At 41.4% G+C, this 26,457-nt stretch overlaps 1 protein-coding gene, 1 long non-coding RNA gene and 4 other non-coding genes across 6 annotated transcripts; 1 reads left to right on the forward strand and 5 right to left on the reverse strand.

Moving 5' to 3' along the window:
• Window positions 1-480: 480 nt before the first annotated feature.
• On the forward strand, window positions 481-9,679 carry tmem88b (transmembrane protein 88 b). The gene is made up of 3 exons (XM_030429775.1): window positions 481-1,015; window positions 4,917-5,318; window positions 8,778-9,679. Exons 2-3 carry the CDS (start codon window positions 4,923-4,925, stop codon window positions 9,060-9,062), a joined length of 681 nt encoding a protein of 226 aa, XP_030285635.1. The 5' UTR covers window positions 481-1,015; window positions 4,917-4,922; the 3' UTR covers window positions 9,063-9,679.
• A 2,526-nt stretch (window positions 9,680-12,205) lies between these two features.
• On the reverse strand, window positions 12,206-12,738 carry LOC115589264 (uncharacterized). Its single transcript, XR_003985506.1, has 2 exons — window positions 12,667-12,738; window positions 12,206-12,568 (listed from the first exon to the last, which is right to left on the reverse strand). It is a non-coding gene; the product is annotated as an uncharacterized LOC115589264 (long non-coding RNA).
• A 1,716-nt stretch (window positions 12,739-14,454) lies between these two features.
• On the reverse strand, window positions 14,455-14,645 carry LOC115590677 (U2 spliceosomal RNA). Its single transcript, XR_003985827.1, has one exon. It is a non-coding gene; the product is annotated as a U2 spliceosomal RNA (small nuclear RNA).
• A 3,988-nt stretch (window positions 14,646-18,633) lies between these two features.
• LOC115590654 (U1 spliceosomal RNA) lies at window positions 18,634-18,797 on the reverse strand. Its single transcript, XR_003985805.1, has one exon. It is a non-coding gene; the product is annotated as a U1 spliceosomal RNA (small nuclear RNA).
• An 823-nt stretch (window positions 18,798-19,620) lies between these two features.
• LOC115590679 (U2 spliceosomal RNA) lies at window positions 19,621-19,811 on the reverse strand. Its single transcript, XR_003985829.1, has one exon. It is a non-coding gene; the product is annotated as a U2 spliceosomal RNA (small nuclear RNA).
• Window positions 19,812-21,389: 1,578 nt separating this feature from the next.
• Window positions 21,390-21,553, reverse strand: LOC115590665 (U1 spliceosomal RNA). Its single transcript, XR_003985816.1, has one exon. It is a non-coding gene; the product is annotated as a U1 spliceosomal RNA (small nuclear RNA).
• Window positions 21,554-26,457: the final 4,904 nt, after the last annotated feature.

Below are 26,457 nucleotides of genomic sequence, written 5' to 3' on the forward strand. Positions count from 1 at the left end.
AAAGGACGAATGACTAAAGATAATCAAAGGCTACCCTGCTGGTAAAGCACATTTGTTGAACAGCGTGCATCTTCAATTCTCTTCCTTTCAGGGGTGGGCCGAACAACTTTTTTCTAGATTGCTGCGAAAAAAAGCTCCAGTTTGTTTCTAACTTTGTCTCTGCTGCCCTTCCCCCTCATATTCTGCTCTCCTGAACCTCAACTTATCAGGCCTCACTCTGACCCCCAACACACTACACCCAGCCCCCACTAAAACAGGGACAGGGTGAAGGGGGGGGGGGTGTAACATGTCCTGGATATGAGAGGTGGAATGCATGCACTAAGAGGAGATGTTGGCGAAAGGCAAAGGGGGGCTGATAAGCCTCGGTGGGTGTGGAGACAGAGTGAGAGAGAGAGAGAGAGAGTGGGATGGATGCAGGGGGAGGGAGGGAAGGAGAGTCAGCACTGTGGATAAATGAGGGGGGGGGGGTAAAAAGAGGAGGGCAGACAGACTGAAGTTTGACATACTTAAGACAAAGACCCCAGCAGTTGTGAGCTGAGTTGTTTTCAGCCAGTGGGGTTGGAATCTCTCTGTTCCTTACTTTCATCGCAGTCACGCAGGATTTTTGATGGTGCATGTGGAAAAGAAAACAGAGACTCTGGGACACAATCAGCTCCTGACAAGTCTGGATAGTGGAGAGAAGAAGCAGCAGGAGACCAAAGCTGCAGGAAGCCAACATACCAGCACCAGATAGATAAGGCTTTTAGGAGGGAACCTCAAAAAACACACACACACACACACACACACCAAGCGCTCTTTAAACGTCACGCAAGGAACAGAGGGGAAAAAGCGATCCTGTCTCTCGGGAGAGGAGTCGAAGAGTTGAGGGGATCGAGAGAAAAACTAAAAAAGGACTCTGAAGAAGCGTGAGCGGCGAGCGGGCGCTGACCGGACATCAGTTGTCTTGAGAAGCGAGAAAAGCAGCAGCAACCTGGAGGACGAACGGCAAGAGGTCCATCTGGCCCCACACAACAATGTGAGTACAAGAGCAGCTGCATCACTCGGCGGGATGAAGACATCTCTTAGGGATTTAAACGGGATTGATGTCAGGTTACGGTGACAAGTGTAGGGGGCTCTGAAAAACATCAAATTAACCATTGCAGACAATAGGATAGAATGAATGAACAATAGAAAAAGCTCCCTGCAGTATCCAAGCGTGATCACAGCGAGAGAATTAGCCGAGCATCTACATGACGGCATGCACGATATCAAGAGTTTGGATTACACGTTCCCTTAGTAAGAAGTCCGTCATTCGGGTCAAACAATGACATGACGTGTTATTCAAAGAAAATGCTATTAGCAATAACAAGAACGGTGAGTAAAATGGGTGGGGCACCTAAATGTATTTTCAGTGAGGGGCGCAATGAGTCACACACCTTCCTGTCAGTCCTTCCTGCGTGACCTTCAACCTTAAAAACAACACTTGGGACAACAATGGGAGACAGATGTGGAAAAAAAAAACGCAAACTCTAAAGCAGAGCGGGCAGCATCGTAAATAAGCGCAAAACTGAGATACAATTTGAGGCTTTTGAATACTTACATCCAGGGTTTAAAATTGGCACCCGCCACTCGCCAAATGCGTGTAAAAATATGTTTTGGCGAGTAAAATAGATATGTCACACGCCATTGGCAGGCTGCTGAAATTTGCAGACTTTGCTATATAACTTTCCACATAACTGCCAAACAGTAAAACAGACACAGTTTACAGCTACTGCAGATCTACTGATTGCGTTTCAAATGTGTCTCTGGCTGTCCACCGTCATTCAACATTTGAAAATCTATCAAGTTGCGCAAGGCACGGGTCGGGTATTGGTAAACATAATGACCGGCCACCACTGTCAACGTTTTTGTGCCCCTGATTCATGTCTTCATGTCACTCCGCGAGTCCATTCATTTGTCACGATGGAACTTCAGTCAAAGCAAAGCTCCACCAAAGAGCCTGCAATCATTGCAGAAGGTTTATCTGATGTGTCAGTGTTTCTCCTATATGTATTCTACTGCGGGATTTTCAGCGCCGCCGTCGCAAAAAAACCCCCCAAAAACATGATTTTTGTCGGTGTAATATGACGGGCGAATGGCGAATTTAAGTAGCACACAGTGAAAGCACTACACCCTAAATTATCCTGACATCGATTATTATTGTCATTACTGCTATTTGTACAATTTCTACAAGTCAGCGTTTAAGTTGAGTGGCTGAAATCCTCGTCATCCTATTCAAAGGCTGCAACAGGCGACTCATCAAACTGGGGTGAAGTTAGTTCCAGGTTGGATATTCGGTGGATCTTCACTCGGGTCCAGCCGTGACTTTACTGAGGTTCACCCAGTGTGAGCAGCAGGAGGACGGTCAGCTCACCTCCCAGAGCCGCGCTGAATCACTGAGACGGATTTAGGGACCGTCATTAAATTACTTAGCAGAAATATATTAATACAAAATAATTGCAGTTTTTTCAATATCTTCCATGTCATGTGAACCAGTGACTCCAAACCAGCAGCAGATTGTATTAGTAAACTTGAGAAATGAAACACAGCTCTTTTTATCGTATTTTAGTGCTTCCTCTATTTTATATGAATATGAATATGCAGAAATTATTATTTTTTTCTCAATAGCTTCCATGTCATGTGACCCACTGGCCTCTGAAACAGATTCTGTTTCCATAAGATATATAATAATAAAGAAAATAATGGTAAAAAAGTTCTCTAATGCTCAAGAGGTTAACATATTTTCAAGCAGCAATGTCAGCTTCTACACTATTTTGTCTCGTGTCTTAGATTCTGAACCTGAAATTCTGAAAAAAAAAAAAATTTTCGAAAATCTCACCAGCAGTCACCATTTAAAGGGTTATTTTTCACATTTTCTTCCAGACCCCCCTAGTGTTGCTCAGTTACCAACTCAGAGCACCGCTGCTACTAAAAAATCTAGGGGAAACACTGTGTTCAAAGAATTTGGACGCGTTGGGCGAACTATTTCTTTCTTAGCTGCAGCAGAAAAAGGACAAAATAAATGTAAAGAGAGACAAACTGGAGCCGTATATTTTCCTGCTTTTTTGTACTTTGCCAATCACAACTATGAGTAGTAGAGGAAGAGGAAGAAGTAGTAATTTAGATAGTTCCCTACTAAAAAACAATCAGTGGGCAATTAACAGTTAACAATTATCTCTGTGCAGTTCAGTGTTTCCTACAAGAAATCTGTTGGTTAAGGTCGTAAATTGTGAACACTTCAGTGGCCAGTCAAAACATATTTTGGCCGGTAAAATTTCAAAGCCTACCTGCCATTGGCATGTAATTTTATACCCTGCTTACATCCATTAAGTTTGAGCTTCCAGGGAACTTTACCCACCAAACTAGACCCGTTCCTGGACGGCAGCAGCTTTTCCTGCTCAAGTAATGCCTTAATTTTATTTTATAACATGACCCATCACACACCACCACCGCCGATTAGAGGTACATACCACTTTTTGTTGCATGTCAGAGCATCATGGTGTTGTACACAGTCCAAAAAATGATGCCACATTTCTTTTTTAATCACACCATAAAACTACTGTTTTATGGGGGGCTGCATGGTATGCTAAAAAAACATATTGCAATTATTTTGACAGATATTGGTGTATGTTACATGATAAGTGGAAATTTTCTTTTTTTCTTTGTTTTTGCATCAGTTTTAAATGTCACTGTAAAAACTGTTAAAACCATGATGATGTGACATTTGTTGGGGTCTGCACCAATTTAAAAAATGTTTATGCTTTTTATTTTGGGGTTACTTTTACATGCACCTCTACAGCATTACAGTATGGGTATAAAAAAAATGTCCAGTTAGTCCAAACCAAAAGCAAGAAACGAGAATTGCATATGCGAAAGCACCTGCCTGCCATGTTAGCTCAAGGAAACGCTGACCTGACCATGTTATCTCCACTGGGATATTTCCACTGCTGTAGCAGTTTTTTTTTGGCAGCTGATCTGTGCCCGTTACTCACAGATGTCCCCTGTCTGACTCGGGCATCCCCGATGCATCCTGGCCTCTGAGAAGTGAGGATATCCTGTGGCAGACACAGCTGCATACCACATAAAATCTGTGCTAATACAGAAATGAATGTAAACTAAAGGAGCGTGAATCGAACCCGATCTTAAGTGACGGACCTGACGCCACTTTTGATCTGAAAATATGAGCCATGTTTTATGAGACTAACACAGAAAATGTTATCTTAACTTCAAATTAAACTATGAGGTTTTATGATGATAATCTATCTATTATTCTTGGCTGGATGCGTTAGTATGATATCAATAGAGAGAGAAAAATATGCAAAGGATATATGGGCCATTATTGTTTTCTGTTTCTGTTTTGTTTTTTCAGTGAGACACAATTTCTTAGTTTCTATTGGTAATTTTTCTCAATTATGACCAAGATATACTGTACTGCTCTGGAAATTTTTCAGTTCAACATTATGATTTAAATATATTAATTAAATGTTGGCTCAATTTCAAAAAGAAAAAGTATTGTTCTAATCACATGCTAGTAGTGGTTGGATCTGAGCTTCGGTCTTCAGTGCGGTCTGTACAGACTACACCCACTTGTGCACAAACAGACTTTGATGCAAGTTAGCCTTCATCTCTCCACCACACAAACTAGATATTGCAATTATGGGGCCCTTTCCTTTTGGCCAATCAGCTCTCTGATAATCATCGACTCAGGAGACAGGATAGCACAAGGCTAGCTTCCTGACGGATAAAACCCGTAACCCCGTGGTGAACCCAGAGCCACCGACACATTGTGTCAACCAAACGTACCAATCAGGCCTGACCGACCGTTTCAAACCACACGTGCAAGTCTGACTGGTGCCAACTCTGATGCCACAGCTGACCATTTGTTTTGCTGCCCACAGTTCACTATGAGTATGACTGGTACTCTAGAGAAGGGGGCACACCACCAGGCCCTGGACCTGTCTGAAGAGCTGCCACCCCATCACCACCATCACCATATGAACCACCATCAGCATCTTCACCACTCCAACTCCCTGGCTTCTACCACCGCTGTGGGCGGAGGCAGAGAAACACCGTCACGCGTGGTCGTTCCCCCTCCTTATTCCGCGGCTGAGAGCGGCGGTGGAAGCGAGGGTCCTTTGGAGCTGCGGGGGTCTCTGGACTGCTGGGCCTGCTCGGTGCTGGTGACGGCTCAGAACCTGATTATTGCCACGATCAACGCCTGCCTCGCTGGAGTGGTGTTCGGGACCATCCTGCTGCCGGCCATCGTCATGGTGGCGTTTGGCTTCCTCTGCCACTCTACTGTAAGAAGGGGGGGGGATTGGGGCGAGGGTGAATGTTAAGTGAGTGTGAGTACTGTATGCATGCTGAAGGATTTTGAGATTGATTTATGTATTTTAGGGGGTGTGGCCAGTGAGCAGTCGCACTGTAGCTGTCAAAGTGCTTACTAGAGCTGCCCCTAAATCGTTTTCATGATCACTTCATCTGCTGATTATTTTCAGGAATAATCATTTAGTCTGTAAAATGTCAGAAAACTGTGAAAAACGATCATCCCAATTTTCCCAGAGACCAAAGTGATGTCTTCAAAAAGCCATCTACTTCATTATCATAAATGACGAGAAGCAGCAAATCCTCACATTTAAAAAGCAAATGTTTTGATAATAATAATAATAATAATAAGCAAAAAAGTCACATTAAGTCATATACCTGAACATTCAAAAGCTAAGAAGATAGTGCAGTCTGGCGTTAGAATGAAAAACATGTTTGCATGTTGGGAGGCATAAATGTTTACGCACATCGGCTACGTCTAAACAAATGATGAGCGTATAAGGGGGGCGGGTTCACCTCTCTTTTTATGGAACATCTAAAAGCCCTAATCTCATAACTTTGATCCAAAAAGTTTGAAATATTTGTGCCTGGGGCTTAGGGTGGGGTTTGGCTCCATCACTGATGAGAGGTTTTATAATCAGATAAGTCCGAGGTTCCCTCAGATGTTTGAGCGATGGACTGAACTGCAGGGGGCGCAGGGTCAGGAGTCTAGGGAGCCAGACGTCAAAGCACTAAAGTTAAACGCTGCTCCGGTAGTTGGTTGGAGATAAAAGGATGCTTGGGAACACAAAAAACATATGAAAATGCTCCGACTGTGATGAGAACAGATGAAAATATGAGACATACGAGGCAACTCACACAAAACAACCTATTTGAACCATCAGCGATTATCGCGGCGCTACCCAAAAAGTCATCATGGGTCAGAGACTTTTAATGCATACCTCTGGCATTTCTGAGAGCCGACGACCTCCTTAATGACCGGAGAGACCGGGATTCTCTCAGTTCTCCTGCTCTCTCGCAATAAGACCTCATGTGACAGCAGCTTAGAAAAGGATTAACCAGGACCTGGGAGGATGGAGAGAGGGGGAGAAAAAAAATCAGTGTGAGGGAAGGTAGGTCCAGTATTTAGGATTCTTCGAATAGAGCAAGGCAACGTTGAGTACACGGGGGAAGTCTGTGAGCAACAGTGAACCAGAAAAACACACCCAACACGTGAATGACAACAAGCACAATAAAAAGTCCTACTCAGATCTGGAGCCAAACACGAGGCCTCACCAAGTAAAAGCAAACATGGGAATACTTGTGTGAGTCTTATCATGTAGAACTCCAACCCCCAAAGCATCCCTGAACCTTCCCCCTTAAAAAACCCCTGTACCACGTCTAGATCGCCTTGCCTCCCTCCATAATGTTTCTCTTCTCCAGCTGGGCTTTCTTTCTGGCCAGCTGTAACCCTTGCCACAATGTTTCTGTAATTTCACTACAAAGCATTTTCATTAATACTATTGAACAGATTTCTTTTTCTTTCATTTTTGTTGTATAGCCAGTACATGAGTTTTATAATGACATTTAAATGGATCTTAAAAAATAAGTTGGTTTACGAACCCCTAAAAGTTTTCAGAGCAGCTTTTCACAGCTTGACTGGGAAATGTTTGTAGTTATGCAAGACCAAAAACTACTAAAAAACAATACAAAGAAATAAAAGGATATTTAAAAAGGAGCAATATGTAAGAATTAGATCAACAAACAAATAAGGGGGCAGCATACCACCAGAGTAACCACTAACTGCTGCTAACTGTAGCTGCCGTTAGCTCATAAGCTCAGCGATCCGTGCAGCTAGCGGTCGTTTTAGCAAAATCTGCCCAGAGTGGGAACTTGAGGCGCCAGAGTAGTGTCGGTGCAATGAAGTTCGCGAACCAAACCATAACTTTGACCTTATAGGCACTTCACTTGCGATAGCTATTAGCTTGTCAGCATGCCCGCTCCAACAATAAATACTCCACTCCCCCTTACCTCCCTCAGTCCGTCTGAAAAACTGTTTAACTCTCTGGCCTTTCTCTCATGCAGCCAAACGTTCACATCATCCTTCACCGAGCGATAAGGATGATTCAGGCCTGCTGTCTCTCCACTCCTCTCCCACACTCAAAATCCTGACCCCTTTTACCGCGTCTCCCACTACCCCCGGTGTTATTGCTCAACATGCTGAGGTGCAATATACACTGATCGGCATCTTTTAATGAGTCACGGTAGATTTACCACGTCCCTAAAAGTTATTATTAGTTAGTAATCTTTGTCAAAATAGAATTTAGTGAGTAATCGATGCAGTATATGCATTTGTGTGTATGTGTGTGTGAGAGAGGGTCAGAGAGAGCTATATCGCCAACTACCAGCCGGTGTCTGCCCTCACCTCATACACACACACATACCACTCAGGGAACGTCATCTGCTGTCCTTATCTGTTCCTTCATGCACTTTGAGTGTTTAGATCACTGGTGTTCTACATCTACAGGGGCATAACAAAATGCAGAATAAAAGAAAGTATCGCCCAATATGAGCCAACACGTACATGTATCCTTTTTATATATATATTTGGGGCACCTTTTCCAGCCTTTATTACATAGTGACTGCTGGAGTTGACCTGTTAATCCACCTGTTAATCTAAACGTGTACGCGCCGACTGTTCGTAATCATATGGATGCTGTTATAATGTGTTGTGAATGAGATCCTGACCCACCATACCTCCTGGAAAGTGTCAGAGAAGTTTTCGGCTGTAAATTACATAATCGCGATCAAACACAGCCGACGCTGTCTGACTCTCTCACTCGCGGGGAGGGAGGCTGTTTTCTGGGGGAAAGTTCACTAAAGTCTGGGTCAGGAGGGCTCACCGTCACGGTGATTTTTCAGTACGAGTTTCCAGAGACTACAACAACACAATATGGAAGGAGACAAAGGCATGGTGAGAAACCATTCAGATCATAAGACAGAAGACAGAGACTAGTTGTTTTTTTTGTCCTCCCCTATTGCAACTGCAAAGGTACCTTTGAGCAAGGCTCCAGTGGAGCTGCTCAATGGCCACCAGATCAGACTGGGGTTTTATTACGCTTGCATTTACATTTTTAGGGCATTTAGCAGAGGCTTTTGTCCAAAGCGCCTTACAGTAATTCATACATACATTCATACACTGATGGTGGTGCCTGCCATGCACAGTGCCGACCAGCACATCAGGAGCAGTTATCTTGCCCAGGGACACTTTGCAGACCAGGGGAATCGAACCAGTGACCTTCTGATAACAAGACTCTGGCTCTACCCCTGAGCCTTTCCCGTACATGTACTTCCCTCTACAACTACCCTGGTCAAACAAAGGTTTATAAAATGTCGACTCAGGTTGAATGACAAACTTACCTCTGCAACTGCTGCCTCTCTCCTTGTCTCAACAGGTCCGCCCTCATGGGACGACCCCCTACTGCTCAGACCTGCTGACTGACGGAGGTTGCGTGGCCCTCCTGGTGGTGGGCTTCCTCTTGGTCACCCCTCTGCTGGTTCTGGCACTGGCCGCATACTGCCGGCTGGCCCGACATCTCCAACTGGGCCTGTGCTTCATCCCATACAGCCGGGCCGTGTACAAGAACCTGCCGGCCACCCAACATCGCGGCCTGGGCACCGGCTGCTGCGGTGGGGGAGTTGGAGCCGATGGCGGCGGGAAGGGAAAGGTCTGGGTGTGAGATGAAGATCAGAAGACAGTGGGGGATGGGAGGGGGATGGGAGGGAGGGAAAAGACCATTAGATAAAGAGAAGGAAGGGATTCGAACAAGAGAACAAGGGGTTGCATGACTAAGAAAATATAGTGGATGCAAGGAACAGCAATGTGCATACCAGAGTATAACAACCACCTGAACATCCTGGAAGACAAGGTACATAAATACTGGCACATGACTCTACCCCGTTAGAGCAACATTACAGATTGACTTTATTGACCAAGGAATTTTTTGGGCTGGTATTAATCCACTTCACTCATTGGCTATCTCTGGAACTTTGACTATCTCGTAACTTTTCCATGTTGTCCAAATATTGAGCAAAAGACTACTACAAACTCAGCTTGTAATTGCTGGTCAAATGCATAATGTTTAATGTATACAATTATAGAAGTAAGACAATAACATGATACTATTAAATTCCAGTAAAAACCACTAAAAAGATTGTATTGACACAAATCTCTTATCACATTTATATTATAATGAAAAACATATGTCTAAAGTAGTTTCCTGGTCAGTTGTTGCAAACTGTCACCGCAGCTTCTCGTACTATTTCCTTTTTATAAATAAAGTTTTTTTTTGATTCAGCTGGTGTCATGTCTGTCCTGTGTGAGCATGGGTTGGGATGGGTTAAAGCCACTACTAGAAAACGGGAAAAAGGTTACGCAAGACGATTTCCAGTTAAAGAGTGAACAGAGTGTGCTCGGTACCAGCCCACTACGATGCGAACGTGCACGCAGTTCAAAAAACACATCCGGGGGCCTCCAGAGCCACACAGCAGGCGGCCGTCCAAAGACAGTTTCCGGTGAAAACAGTCAGTATTGTTAGAAAATGTCCCCTGAGAAATCATAACAAGAAATGATCACAGTGGACTTGATGAAATGCATGTAGGTGAAGCCAGCCTCGTGACTGAGCAGAAGGGGAAAAAAAAGCCTCGACTGTGGTGAGTTTGACAGTGTGTAGTTCATGTCTCCCCCAAGTGGTGAAAGAGTGGGATGACACATGAGACAACTAAACTGGGGAAATAAAGAAGACAGTGCTCACAAAATCCCACATTATCATAATATTAATATAAAGCATGAAAACTAATTGACTACACATTATTTGCAGCCATTCACGGGCTGTATATGTCTACAGGTTATAAAGTTAAATCAGTCAATCCAAGTACACAAGTACATTTTTTAAGTTTAAAAAAGGTAATATGTCCAGTGATTGACATTAAAGATACCATATGTCCTTGTTGCTGTTTTCGCTAACTTCCTGATAAATAGCAAATTGCTTTTATTTCCTATAAAGCAACATGGGATTAATTTGGGGAACCACCGCGATAAACCATCATCGCCCATTGAATGGACAGATTAAATGGTGATGCAGTCTACAAAAGGGACTGTAATCCAAGAATAATGACTTTCAGTGAATTCATGTACGTGCAGCACACAAAACGCTGGGGAAACGACTCTGTACATCACAATAATTCATAATTTATCATAATAGTGTGTGTTACTGATTTGTATATGGAAAAAAAAAATACACACCAAAAAATATACCTGTAGTTGTATATTCTCTAGTATATTCAGTTGTATTCGAAATTTCTTTGTCCAAGACACACCACAAGACAATCCAAATCTCAAGGCACACTTCATATTTGTATAACATGTCATCACTGTGTGCATTTTTAACATTTTTTTTTTAAAGATATAGTGTTATATTGTTCTATGTAAATGTCTCCAAACAACAGCATGGACGTTAGCTCAGAACAATCTTCAGACTTTCAGCTTGTTAAACCCGCTGTAGACTGTAGACAATTCCCACCGCCCATTGGCCCAGACTCTACACTTACCGGCAGCCCATTGGACCACTGTCTACAGTCGCTTGCACTTCGCCACGCTCGATTGGTCCAAAGACTACAGTTCACAAACCTCCTCGCCCCCTTGCAGTGATTGACACGTGGCAGTCAACAGCTGCCAAGTGTCAAATCCTGATTCAAAAATGATCATGACAGTTCATTCATTCATTCTTTCTAGGGGATAAAAGTGTATTGTTGATGATTCTTATTCCATAGTATGTCTAATGCAAGTCAGGTAAAGTTTGCGACCTGTCCAAAGGGCAAGTGCCAGTGATTTCAAACAAAATTCTTATTTATCATAAGAAAGAATACAAATAACTTAGTAGCTAATAACTAGTTATATGGTGTGACTGTAACCTATATGACAGATAATTTGGATATTTACACTTAATAGTTGCTGCTGCATTTCAGTATGGGAGAGTTCAAATAGAGAGAAAAAAATAACCATTCACAGGATCAGAATTATCCTAGTTAATAGTAACTTTTTGTCGTCCTCTGCATGTCAGAAGTTGTGACAGGTGACAGCTGAACTCTTGGTGCAGCTACTTCTAAAACTGCTGGTTAAACAACCATGTCAATTAAAATCCCAAATTCTGTTAATCTCTCTGTCCCACTCCCCCCTCTCTCCCTCAAACACCACCTCCCCCAGCGGGTCGCATATCAGCGTGCAGGTCATCTACCTGTGTCACAGAGCCCGCACACACCAGGAGAAGCCTCAACGCAGGATGAACCTGTGCATCCTCACTCAAAGCTCCTCCAGCAAGCCTCCTCTCCCCTCGCTGCTGGAAAAACATTTTAGGGTTGAGACATTATTCAACATGGCGCGCTGTATTTCCAGGTCATAGGCATGAGGACAGAGGAGACGATGAGCCCCGTCTGTACACTCTATGACCAACAGACATAGCATTCATTTTGCATGACATTTAACCCATTATCTCTTTCAATTATTTCAATTTTTCAATTTCAATTATCATTACTTTTTTGCCTACACTGTGGTATAGTGTTTACCTTTTCATACACTGTATTTAATAAAGTGGTCACTGCTGTGAGTTGTGGACCATCAATTAATGGATGCAAAAATAAGTGAATATTTGTTTATCAAAAATACAACAATCAGATAATCTTGCACATATAGCAAAAGAAACATTAAAGTACCTTTACTCAGCCTCAGACATATTACACCATTTTCAATCAGCCATGAAGGAATTCATGAAGACAGTAAAAGATATCATTTGAGGAAAATACAAAGCATTCTTACACAAATATCCTAAAATAAGCTGTACTTTATTGCCGGAAAAAACAAAAATCCATTCAGTAAAATGTGAATCAATGACATTAATTATGTAGCACTTGCTTATACAGTTACATACTGTTTATAGCGTGTAGCATTTGAATAGCTTCAAGAGGTATAACAGTAAATAGCTGATTTAAATTAAAATATCCAATATTACTCATATGGAATGCATACAGATGATGTCAAAAGTCTATGCATAATTTAATTCTAATGGGGGTGAGCCACATAGAGATTACTGAAGTTTCCAGTACACGCCACTGAATTCCTCATGTGTTCAATGGGAGAAGCTCCACTGTCATCTTTTCTGGTAGTGAGGGACTGTATTCGTGCTCTTCCCTGTAATAATGCAAAATAAAAATCTTAATGAAATATAGCATAGACTGGTTAGTAAAGAATTATAGACACAAAAGGGAAACATCACAGCTGGTACTTACTGTGTTATATATATTATATTATCACAGCTGGTATAAGTGTATGAGTCCATGAGTATGTCTTTTAAAGGGGGGGGGCATTTCAAATCTCTAAAGTCTATATTGTGCAGGAGCGGGGTGAGTCCCTATCAAGGGAACTCATCCCACTCTCCCATCAGGGCCCTGGGGACCCGCTGGTGATGCTCAGAGGAGGCCCTCTTCCTCTTGCTCCTTCCCATCTTCCACACCTGGAGGATCAGGCCACCGCTGCCTTGACCTTTGTGTGTGGCTCAGGCTCCCACCTCCGAATGAGTGCAGAGGCGATTCCTCTTGTGGCTACGTCCTAGGTCTGCCGCCCGTAGCGACGGCTGTTTGGACCGTTGCTGGGGGCATTTGGATTGTAGCCATGGGGGGGATCTGCATGCGCTTTCCTGCCAGCAGATTTCTGGAGGTCCAAACAGCGTCTTTCATGGCAACCAGGGTGAGTCAGAGCTTGGAGAATTCCTTTGTTGCTCTTTTCCTCCGGCTCATCCCATAGAGCACTAGTTGTGTGTCTAGGACCTCCCCTGCTGGCAAGTATGGGAACTGCCCACAGGTTAATAGCAGTGCTGCCTCACTGACTCGGGCGCTCCACAACCCAGTCGGGGCAGGTGGCGGATGATGACAGTGCCTAACGGACCTGACCGGGAGGACCTCATGAGCTACCGCCCAGGACAGATCTCGTCGTCTGTTTGGGAGAGCGGGGTGGTTCACATTGTGCCAAAGCACCGGACTCATTGGCTCCTGCTCCTGCTCCTGCACAAGAGAGAGAAGAGAGCAATGGTTGGTTAAAAGTGTCAGCTCCTCCTGGTCCAAGTTAAAATGTATTAAAAACTTCTGTATAAAATCATAGGCCGTCGGCAGTTTAAAAGACACAGGTACTCTGAGATCGATTGGTAAAAACTTGAGTGTTCTGAGGTAAGACCGCATCCAGAATCGTGCCTTGGCAGATGTCTTGTGATCTCTGGCTGGGGCTATGGTGTGTGTTAAGGCCCCCCCACACCACCCAGACTCAAACCAACAGCCAACTGCCTTTATCCGACCACTCCGTTGGCTCTCGTCTGACCTGTTCAGCAGAAAAGTTGCATTCAACACACCACTTTGACGTGCTGCCAACTCCACAGTAGCTTTTATGTTCTGCGCTTGCGCAAGATGCAATAAGTGGGTGGCGCTACATGAAAACAGGAAATGTCCAGAATGTCTTTGCCTGCTTTAGTTTTTGGCTTCTTCATCGCTTTTCTGGTCACTCGCTCCCACTTGGACCCCCACGGGAGATAAAAAGTGGCTTTCTTCCTAGCTTCCACTATCATGCCAGGCCAATTGCTCCTCCCACCCCCTTCCCCTTCAAATTTTACCCCAAGTATTTTCATGTCAGTCTGCAGCACAGTGAGTGGGGGTCCTGTGGTCTCGGTCAGTGTCCATGGTCCGTAAAACTTAGCTTAAGTCTTGTCGTGGTTCAGTCTGGCTCAAGGGGCCCGTCCATACCAGTCTGTCAAATCCATGGTCCTGTTAACAGCTAAAAAGGTCTGTACATAAAATGTTAACATCATCCATGTATAAAAGGCATTTTTTGACCATGCCCCCACTCTCTGGAATTGACAGCCCATTGATCCATTTGTCCCTTCTCAAGATCTGTGGCAAAGGTTCTACACATGACATAGAGAGAGGTAGATAACAGACAACATCAGAGTCTGTGCAGTTCATAACTGTAATAAGACATGGCACCTAAAATGCCAGTAGTATACTGCAAAATGATTACTTTCAACATTGAGAGGGGGGTGCACCGGTCCTGGAAGTACTGCAATACCAGGTCGATGCGTGGAGTGGACGGAGCAAGCCCCTATTCCATCTCCCTATTCCAAAAATCAATTTAATATATGGTCCCCGGGTAGGGGACGTATCAGATATTAAACTGATAAGAACAGATACTACACTTGATCTTAGCCAAAAGGCCGAGAAGCGATACTACACAACTGGCAGAGGAGAGCTAGTGACTCTTTACACTGTTAGTCTACCTCATGGGTTGGGACTTGAAAACAGAACAAGAGCCTGTAGAAGAGAGAGTGAATGTACAGGAACTTAATGCAGAAATTAAAATTCTATACTAAGGCTGACAAAGATTATTTACACTTTCAATTGAGAAACAATGTATTTCCCATGATGCAATGCTGTATTCCCACACCACATGCCAACCACCAGTTTAAACCATTTTACCTCCAACAAATGAGCACCAGCCTAACAGAACACACATGAGCCAGAGCTAAATCTCAGCACACTGACATGTTGTTTGATCTACATATAAAAATCAGAGGAGAGAAAAAAAACCCACCAAAGTTACATGTTTTACCCCCTCACATTACAACCACTTCCTGTTTCTTTGTCCTTGTATCTTGTTCCCTGCTTGTGGGCAATTAACATTCCTACTACTGCCACCTATTGGTCTGGACTGTTAACAGCAGCAGGGCTCCACAGACGGTTGTGTGACGACAGGTTGTTGTTCCACCAACCAAACAGCACAACTGATAATCAACTAGATCAGTTGATTAAGTGCGTGAGGGCTGGGATGGAGGAGGACCAGTTTTGGAAAATCAAAGGCTTCAGAGTAGGGCTAGATGATATTGTTATCGTATCTAAATCTAGATATGAACATGCAACTTTTCAGCACAGGCGGCAACATCCTGTCTGAAGGCAGAAACGGTTGGGCTGGGCTGGGTATTGTTAAGGACCTCACAATTCGATTCGATTTCGATTCTTTAGATCGCAATTGGATTCAATATCGATTCGATTCAATATTGATTTAAATGCTACGATATCAATTCAGAAAAAAGTAGTAACAAACAAATAATTCATTAGATTACCTGTTAATTCTTTAATTCAAAAAAGTAATCTTAAATCATAAATCTTTCCTCAATGTAAACAAAGGCACACGATGTGTTTAGTTTTAAAACAGTGCAACCATAGTTAAGCTGAGAAAATGCCATTGTTTCTGGTACTGAATGGTACATTTTTGTCCGACATAAACACAGACACAGACAGTTTACGCTTGCCGTATGAAATGTGCTATATAAATAAATTTGACTTGACTTGACTTGACATAACAACTGCCCCTCCGCCCTCCGGCTAGATGCCAGGGGGTAAAACCAAGGTTTCCTCTACAGTCAACTAACTGTGGCGCACCGCCACAGCAAAATAAAAGCCGCCACACCTTCAGAATAATGTTTTTTTGTTGTTGTTTTTTTTTACCATGTTTTTATGTTGTTTTATGTTCATATTAATGTAAATTATTGTATGAAATGTGATTTTGGCACAAAGCATGGTGTTTTTCGTGAAATGTGACGCTACCCTGCAAATAGCCTACCCTTATTTTGAAAAACCAACACCAGAACACCGGAGTCACCACCTGCCTGTCTAGCTGCGGCGCGCGAAAGACGAAGAGAGTAGAGACAACAGTCCGACGTGGAGGGAGAGAAAAGGGTGAAAGAAAGGTACCTAAGCTAGGTTATATTTAATACAGTTTTGTTCAAACCAGTGAAAACGACCCTAATGTATAGATGGATTACGCTACAGAAAAAATCCTGAGTCGGGATAAATGTGTTATTGATTGGTTAATACAGGATACGCATTATTTCTATCATTATTTCAGAGAGATTCTTATTTTTATTTTATTTTTGTACCGTTGACACTTGTTAAAGAGAGATTACTTTAGGCCTAATAAAGGATGTCGAGTCTTTGGTTATACAGTAGAGAGAGATATTATTTTGTTGTAGATTAATTTTTAACTGTAAAACTTAATTTTCTATTGATAGAGGAAACCTGTTACATTTCAGATACACGTTTTGAACAGCACGACATAACGTTAGCTTAGGTAATGCCCAGGTAATTTTCTGCCATGACTCTTTTCTGGTTACATTTTCAGATGAGTATATTAAACTATTTTCAAAAGAAGAGAAAGGTTCCAGAGGAAGAGAGTCAGGTAACCTTACATAAAGGAGAGGCTCAATGTTCTTGACTTTTTCTTTTGTACACATTCTATGCAGGAGGAGATGTTTATTTGACTGTATTCAGTATAGACTAGTTTAGTTATTTAACTTATATCTTTAATTTGTTGTTGTTGTTGTTGTGTTTGTTGTTTTGGCCTAGTGATACTGCAAGATCCTATTTTCAATTATTATTTTCAATTCATGTACCGGAAACCCTATAGTAAATAATGTATTTAGAAAAACATTCAGTTTGAAATAGTCATAATTTCACATTTCAAAATTCATGTCGTCGTCGTCGTCGTCAGCCCCCCTCTTCCACTCGGCGGGGACCAAGGGGTGTCCGGCGAGGGACGGCGGGTGGTCGGGGGCCGCTCCTTCCCTGAATTGATTCAGAGGATTTTCCTAATCGATTTTGAATTGGGAAAAAATTAGGGCTGTCAAAGTTAATGCGTTAATAACGTGTTAACGCAACATCCTCTTAACGCGGTTAATTTTTTTAACGCGCGATTAGTGCTCAGTATTAAAGAAAAAAAGAAACACGCATTGTTTGATTTACGGCCGTCGATGGCATCTGTAGTCTTGATCCAGAGGGTGGCAGAAGAATAAGAAAGGGAATCAGAAGAAGAAGAAGCAGGGTTGGCGTTCGGGAAAAACACGGTGGACTGAAAAGCGAAAGTGAAAGGAAATGGAGAAAGGACTTACGAACGGCAAATTCACTTTGAAAACACTGCCAGATGGTTCGGTCAATAGCACAAAAGTTATCTGCAAGTACTGCCGACATGAAATGAGTTACCATTGAAGTACGTCGAGCCTCAAATATCATTTGCAAGCCAAACACATGGCAGATGCAGAGAGCCCACCGCTCCCCCCCCCCTCGCCAAAAGCAGACATCACCATGATTTGATCCCGTTTAGGGTGAGGGGATATTTTTTGAGCCTTTTATTATCCTGCATGATTTGAAGTGTTGAATAAACAATTTCATAAAGCAAGCATGAGCATGTTTGCCCTTTCTTATGTTGTTAAAAGTATTAAGAACATGAAAAAATACATTAAGGTACATTTAGAACAGAAAGAAATGTGCCAAAAAGTTGAGATTGATTTGCGATTAATCACAAGTTAACTGTGGACAAAATGCGATTAATCGCGATTAAAAAAATTAATCGTTTGACAGCCCTAGAAAAAATATATTGCAATGCATTGATGAATCGATTTTTTACCACCTCTGTTGATTAGCTTGTGTTTCCTAGCAAATAACACTGCCGTTTTTTTGTAGAATGTATGCTGATTTTGGAATTTAACATGTTCTGCATCTGTGTTTGCAGCCTTGTTTGTGTAGGAAGGTTCACAGTAAGTTAAAAAAGAGTTTACAATGAAGAGTTTACTGTACGTGCTGTTTACAATAAGTACTATACATCTGTGAAGCATTGTGTCAGAGCAGTGCACAGCAAAATGCAATTTTGGTTCATTTTTATTTATTTTGATGCAGCCAAAGACTTTATTTTCACTTTTGTTCATTCTAAACATTGTTGAAGCATTATTGTGGAGGGCTGCAGAATAATCTTTGAATCTTTTTTTCATTCATTTCAGCGCAGCTTAAGACAGTGATTGATCCATTGGGATCAATTAAATATTTTGTTAAATAACTGCATTTACTATGTAAATTTGGTATTATTACATCAATTTTAATTTTGAATGCTTAATTTTCACTGTTGCTACACTAATAATAATATAATTTCCTATTCATAACAGAGCTGCTGACTGATTTCGCAATCAGAGTATGATTTACTATATATGAGAGGCTATATTAACATTATCACAGGAACTTCTTTAGCAATTTACGAAGTGGTACACAATTTATATTACATTTGCTTTCCTGTTTAAAATGATCAGCTTTACAATGATCATGTGAGATTTAGATGTAGTCAAGCTTCTTAACTATCATTTACACTTAGATTTTCTTTAGACATGTTATCAGGGGAGAGCGCGAACGCAGTCCCCCACTACCAGAAATTATGCAGTTGAGATTCCCACATTTGGGGAATTCACATGGGTCAACAGAGCCTGAGTGCAATGGCTGAGTCTCGCCCTGGGTGAACCACCTTCTTGATCATGGTGTCTCCCCTGCCAGGTAAGTATGACTTGTACATGGCGGACGGATGGGAGTCAGTCAGCTACATGAGAGTCAGACTGATGGTGCCCTGGAATTAACAGTGATGCACTTTTAGGGCAGAACATAATGATCTAATGATATTATACTCCTTTTAAAAGTTTTAAAAAACTATATTTAAAAAAAAGCCTGTGAATGAGTAGATAGTATTCTTGCATTTTCCCATCATGCTTTGCTGCAGTGTGTGGGATGTTATGTGGTAGGCTACTTTCGGGTTTTCACTTCTGCAAAACAATATAAACATTTACTGTGAAGAAACTATAATCTATATGGTTTATTCTTCAAGTTACACTTTTAATACATGCACCACTGAACGGAGTGTTTCCTTTTTAGTGGACATGTAACCGCACGAAGTTGATCCATGATGCATATGGACCGCCCCCCTCGCTCTCACACAAACGTTAAAGTGGATTAATTGCAAAATTTGGCCATCATAGTGCGTGAAATACAGTTCTACAGGCGCTCCTACCTTTTCAAATCACAAATCTCTAAATTTCGAGACAAAGTGAAAATCTAGACAAGACATATGTGCTGTGTTTTACTCCAGAAGTGCAATGACTGGGTAGAGAGACTGATTTAAAAGCCGTCGCTTTCACCCTCACTGAGTGAGGCCTGCAATATATTAGTGAGGCTATGACTTCAGGAAAATCCCACTGTGGCAAGATCACATTTTACTGTTCTGCAAACTGCTGTGTTCAAGAAAATGTGTCCAGACATCACAGCCTGTGCAGCAGTTAACTGTAATAAGACATGGCAACTGAAATACCAACTCATTTGCTTTTAACATTGTGAGGGGGGTGCACCGGTCCTGGAAGTACTGCAATACCAGGTCGATGCGTGGAGTGGACGGAGCAAGCCCCTATTCCATCTCCCTATTCCAAAAATCAATTTAATATATGGTCCCCGGGTAGGGGACGTATCAGATATTAAACTGATAAGAACAGATACTACACTTGATCTTAGCCAAAAGGCCGAGAAGCGATACTACACAACTGGCAGAGGAGAGCTAGTGACTCTTTACACTGTTAGTCTACCTCATGGGTTGGGACTTGAAAACAGAACAAGAGCCCGTAGAAGAGAGAGTGAATGTACAGGAACTTAATGCAGAAATTAAAACTCTATACTAAGGCTGACAAAGATTATTTACACTTTCAATTGATAAACAATGTATTTCCCATGATGCAATGCTGTATTCCCACACCACATGCCAACCACCATTTTACCTCCAACAAATGAGCACCAGCCTAACAGAACACACACATGAGCCAGAGCTAAATCTCAGTACACTGACATGTAACTTATTCGACAATTAAAAATCAGAGGAGAGAAAAAAAAAACCACCAAAGTTACATGTTTTACCCCCTCACATTACAACCACTTCCTGTTTCTTTGTCCTTGTATCTTGTTCCCTGCTTGTGGGCAATTGACATTCCTGCTACTGCCACCTATTGGTCTGGACTGTGAACAGCAGCAGGACTCCACAGCAGTTGTGTGACAGCAGGTTGTTGTTCCACCAACCACACGGCACGACTAATAATCAACTGGATCAGTTGATATAGTGCGTGAGGGTTGGGATGGAAGAGAACCAGTTTTGGAATATCAGAGGCTTCAGAGTAGGGCTAAACGATATTGTTCTGAACCTCACGATTCGATTCCAATTTCGATTTCGATTCTTTGGGTCGCAATTCGATTCAATATCGATTCGATTCAATATTGATTTAAATGCACTGATTCAGAGGATTTACTGAATCGATATTGAATTGGGAAAAATATATTGCAATGCACTGATGAATCGATATTTTTTCCCACTTCTATTGATTAGCTTGTGTTTCCTAGCAAATAACACTGCCGTGCTTTTGTAGAATGTATGCTGATTTTGGAATTTAACATGTTCTGCATCTGTGTTTGCAGCCTTGTTTGTGTAGGAAGGGTCACAGTAAGTTAAAAAAGAGTTTACAATGAAGAGTTTACTGTACCTGCTGTTTACAATAAGCACTATGCATCTGTGAAGCATTGTGTCAGAGCAGTGCACAGCAAAATGCAATTTTGGTTCATTCTTATTTATTTTGATGCAGCCAAAGACTTCATTTTCACTTTTGTTCATTCTAAACATTGTTGAAGCATTATTGTGGAGGGCTGCAGAAAAATCTTTAAATCTTTTTTTCATTCATTTCAGCGCAGCTTAAGACAGTGATTGATCCATTGTGATCAATGAAATATTTTGTTAAATAACTGCATTTACTATGTAAATTTGGTATTATTACATCAATTTTAATTTTGAATGCTTAATTTTCACTGTTGCTACACTTATAATAATATAATTTCCTATTCATAACAGAGCTGCTGACTGATTTCGCAATCAGAGTATGATTTACTATATATGAGAGGCTATATTAACATTATCACAGGAACTTCTTTAGCAATTTACGCAGTGGTACACAATTTATATTACATTTGCTTTCCTGTTTAAAATGATCAGCTTTACAATGAGCATGTGATATTTTGATGTAGTCAAGCTTCTTGACTGTCATTTACACTTGGATTTTCTTTAGACATGTTATCAGGGGAGAGCGCGAACGCAGTCCCCCACTACCAGAAATTATGCAGTTGAGATTCCCACATTTGGGGAATTCACATGGGTCAACATAGCCGGGGTGCAATGGCTGAGTCTCGCCCTGGGTGAACCACCTTCTTGATCATGGTGTCTCCCCTGCCAGGTAAGTATGACTTGTACACGGCGGACGGATGGGAGTCAGTCAGCTACATGTGAGTCAGACTGATGGTGCCCTGGAATTAACAGTGATGCACTTTTAGGGCAGAACAGAATGATCTAATGATATTAAACTCCCGCACAAGTTTTAAACGACGATACAAAAAAAAAAAGCATGTTAATGAGTAGATAGTATTCTTGCATTTTCCCATCATGCTTTGCTGCAGTGTGTGGGATGTTATGTGAAAGGCTCCTTCCTGCATTCCCACACTACATGCCAACCACCATTTTACCTCCAACAAATGAGCACCAGCCTAAAAGAACACACATGAGCCAGAGCTAAATCTCAGTACACTGACATGTTGTTTGATCTACATTTAAAAATCAGAGGAGAGAAAAAACCCCCACCAAAGTTACATGTTTTACCCCCTCACATTACAACCACTTCCTGTTTCTTTGTCCTTGTATCTTGTTCCCTGCTTATGGGCAATTTACATTCCTGCTACTGCCACCTATTGGTCTGGACTGTGAACAGCAGCGGGTCTCCACAGACGGTTGTGTGACGGCAGGTTGTCGTTCCACCAACCAAACAGCACAACTGATAATCAACTCATCAGATTAAATGCATGAGGGTTGGGATAGAAGAGGACCAATTCTGGAAAATCAGAGGCTTCAGAATATGGCTAGATGATATTGTTATTGTATCTGAACATGCAACTTTTCAGCACAGGCGGCAACATCCTGTCTGAAGGCAGATATGGTTAATAAGCTTGTCTTCCTAGCAAATAACACTGAAGTTTTGTAGTAGACTGTGTGCTGATTTTAGAATTGAACATGTTCTGCATCTATGTTTGCAGCCTTGTTTTAGGAAGGTTCACAATAAGTTAAAAAACTTTACTGTACAATAAGCGCTACACATCTGTCCAGCGATATATTGGTGAGGCTACGACTTCGTGATGTAAGTGGGGAAACTGGGCATGCTTTTCATCATGTGCATGGATCCTAAGACTGTGTACTGCAGCTTCCGTTAAATCTGAGGCTTCCCTTTGACACACGCTCATGCTCGCCCACCGGAGCAACTTCGGCCTGACGCACTGCAACGTTCAATGTTGATAGGCTATTACTTGTGACGTGTAACCAATCAGAGGGCGGGACATTAACGGAGGCTACCGTAACCTGTTCAGCGCATGTCCATACAACACTGGCCCACCTGTACAGTGACATCATACTTGCGTATTTGTTTACAATAACTGCGCAGAACTGCATTGTGACTTTTAATTCATAGTTTTGTCTCTTTTAAACTATTCTGTTTTGGCTTACTTTCCTATTTCTTAACTTATATTAATGTGTTGGTTCTTTATGTCTCCCTACTTCTTTTTAATGTATTCTAAACTCAATATTTAATGTCTATTAATTTATGACCCTGTAAATCACTTTAAGTTGTCTCGTGTTGTGTATGAATTGTGCGATTCAAATAAACTTGCCTTCCCTTTCAATAATCGTGTGTCGATTTGGATTTGATCGCACGTAATTAACCCGTAATTAACTAACTCTGCCATCTGGCGCAGAATAAAACAGACAACACAGAGACAGCGGACATGTCATGGACTTCCCGGGTAATAAAATGTAGCTACGCCATTGACCTGTTGCGCAGTTTGGGAGGAACCGACGGTTTCGGTCAGATATGACATTTCCCTGAAAAGTCCACGTTTACTTAACTCCAAATGCAACTGCATCCACAGCAAAGCGTTTCTAAATAAATTGTATAAAAACCACACACCTCAGCTACGAATTCACAGGCAGAAAACTCACCTTAAGACAGCTGCTGCCATTGCTGCCAGAAGAACTCGTCGGCTAAACTCCAAAAAGTTGTCTCCATGTCATGTCACGGGCATTCCTCCTGTAGTACACGACATATTCCCTAAGGTCGTCGATAAATGTCTTAGAGAAAAATACATTTACAAATATAATTGGTAAGCTAAGGTTACCTGTGTGAACACGAGCCACCGCAGAAGTCAGGTTGAAGTTCTTCAAGATAGCTGACGACGGTCGCGCGTGCAAAGCAACCGGAAATGGAGACTGCGACTTTGTCAAGATGAAAAAATATCTCTTAAATTGAAAAACGTTTTATGTTTAGCTCATGTCACAATTCAAGCGGGATCAAAAAATTATTTATATTATATTATATTATATATATATATATATATATATATATATATATATATATATATATATATATATATATATATATATATATTCACACATAATGAACATATGCTATGCATTCTTAAAAGCAATCAATGCCATTGAAAAACAAACTTTGTATAACAATATAGAGAATAAAAAAATGACAACAATTAAATTAGAGCTCAGATACAATATGCTACTCTTATATAGTTTAAATAGAAGATTATAATGGACATGCAATTATGTGTTTGATCAATTATCGGATTTGTATTTAACATTTTCAGTATACCTTTGCAGTGGCGTGCACAGACTTTTTGAAGGGCAGGGGCGAAAAGAAAAAAAAGGGCACATACAGCGCGTTTTTGCCACTGAAGAGGGCACTAAATTCTGTGTGTTGCCGAGGGCACTTTAGACATGTTCATATGTTATACAAATGGCACATTATATAGCCTTAAAACAGACTAACTAGACAGACTACTCAAGCTAATTTGTAGTTAGGATCAGCATCCACGAGAACTGTGTAGATTCAACATTGGACTGTGAAGAACACACATAGACATGGATGTATGAAGGAAATAAAACCCTAGGGGGACTGGGGGTCCTCCCCCAGAACATTTTCAATTAAGTAGATGCCATTTCCTGTATTCTAGTGCATCTTAACACCATATTAGCACCAGATAATCCAAACTGGCTCAATATAGATCAAAAAGGGGCCCAACATAAAAGTCATTGCAACAGTAATGTTTCAAAGTATTTTTTGGTCTTAATAGTCTTCTGGAGTTTAGTGTGTTTTCTTCACCCAATAGGGCTCTGTGATAAAAACACAGGGAACGATACACATTTAAAATATTTATTTGACACCTCAAAATAAACAAACTATGATGAAGCATGGACATACAGTGGTTTGCTAAAATATTCACTCCCTTGAACTTTTCCACATTTTGTCATGTTACAACCACAAATGTAAATGCATTTTAATGGGGTTTTATGTGATAGACCAACACAAAGTGGTGCATAATTGTGAAGTGGAAGGAAAATGATACATGGTTTTTAAACATTTTTTAAAATATAAAACAGAAAAGTGTGGTGTGCAAAAGTATTCACCCCCCTGAGTCAATACTTTGTAGAACCACCTTTCCCTGCAATGACAGCTGCAAGTCTTTTGGGGTAAGTCTCTACCAGTGATGCACATATAGAGACTGAAATATTTGCACATTCCTTCTTGCAAAATAGCTCAAGCGTAGTTTGATTGGATGGAGAGTGTCTGTGAACAGCAATTTTCAAGTCTTGCCAAAGATTCTCACTTGGATTTAGGTCTGGACTTTGACTGGGCCATTCTAACACATGAATATGCTTTGATCTAAACCATTCCATTGTAGCTCTGGCTGTATGTTTAGGCTCGTTGTCCTGCTGGAAGGTGAACCTCCGCCCCAGTCTCAAGTCTTTTGCAGACTCTAACAGGTTTTCTTCCAAGATTGTCCTGTATTTGGCTCCATCCATCTTCCCATCCCATGGATTGAGCAGTGCTCTGTGAGATGTTCAAAGCTTGGGATATTTTTTCATATCCTAACCATGCTTTAAACTTCTCCACAACTTTATCCCTGACCTGTCTGGTGTGTTCCTTGGGCTTCATGATGCTGTTTGTTCAACAATGTTCTCTAACAAACCTCTGAGGCCTTCACAGATCAGCTGTATTTACACTGAGATTAGATTACACACAGGTGGACTCCATTTACTAATTAGGTGACTTCTCAAGGCAATTGGTTGCACTGGATTTTATTTAAGTGTATCAGAGTAAAGTTGGGTGAATACTTTTGCACACCACACTTTTCAGTTTTCTATTTTTAAAAAAAGGTTTGAAAACCTTGTATCATTTTCCTTCCACTTCACAGTTATGCACCACTTTGTGTTGGTCTATCACATGAAATCCCATTAAAATACAATTACAATTGTGGTTGTAACGTGACAAAATGTGGAAAAGTTCAAGGGGGGTGAATACTTTTGCAAGCCACTGTATATGTTTCCAACTGAGCTGTGCACTTACAAAAGGCATTTTAAGGAAAAGCATTTTTAAAAATTAAAACAGAATAAAAAATCCCTAATGCTTAGCCTGGCGGGGGGTCAACCTTAAACCTGGCGAAAACCCTGATATGCAATGCTAACCCCACTTTTAATTTTACTGGCTAGCTTTAAAAAGCTATTCCCGCAAGACTTAGCTAGGCCAGCTCCTCAGCCTAGGCTTAAACATGTGATAGACATCTCTACCTAATAATAGCACTTCCAGGCTACATACACTAGTATTTAGTAATGCAAAATTTGTAACTTAATAGACAGCTTGCTATATTAGCTACCTACCTCACACAGCAGTAGGATGCCGGGTTGCACCTCAGTCAGTATAAAGTCCCCACTGACATGTGACCATTTGAGAGAGAGTGTGTCTAAAATTGAATACTTAAATGGATGGAATGGACTTATTTTAACAACGGGAATGTGTTCTTAAAACTTAAGTTACCATCTATCTAGCTGCTATCAATTTATTCCATCATTTACTAAATACAATGAATCTAACTGACCTAGCCTAAATTGTAAATTGAAAATAAAATCTAGAAAGTTTATTAGCCCATCAGCCGTTTGCAAAAAATAAATTAATTAATGAATTTAAAAAAACAGAAAATATGGGCTAATGGCCATACAAAGTATATTGAACATAAACAGGGTTTAACTTGTTGAGA

This window comes from Sparus aurata, chromosome 10, assembly GCF_900880675.1.
Source record: "Sparus aurata chromosome 10, fSpaAur1.1, whole genome shotgun sequence".
Lineage (NCBI taxonomy): Eukaryota > Metazoa > Chordata > Actinopteri > Spariformes > Sparidae > Sparus > Sparus aurata.

Excerpts from the sequence above, each read along its gene's own strand:
- tmem88b (XM_030429775.1), top strand. The coding sequence starts at position 4,923 with ATGAGTATGACTGGTACTCTAGAGAAGGGGGCACACCACCAGGCCCTG. Across the intron at positions 5,319-8,777 it reads GCTTCCTCTGCCACTCTACT|GTCCGCCCTCATGGGACGAC; the intron begins GTAAGAAGGGGG and ends TTGTCTCAACAG.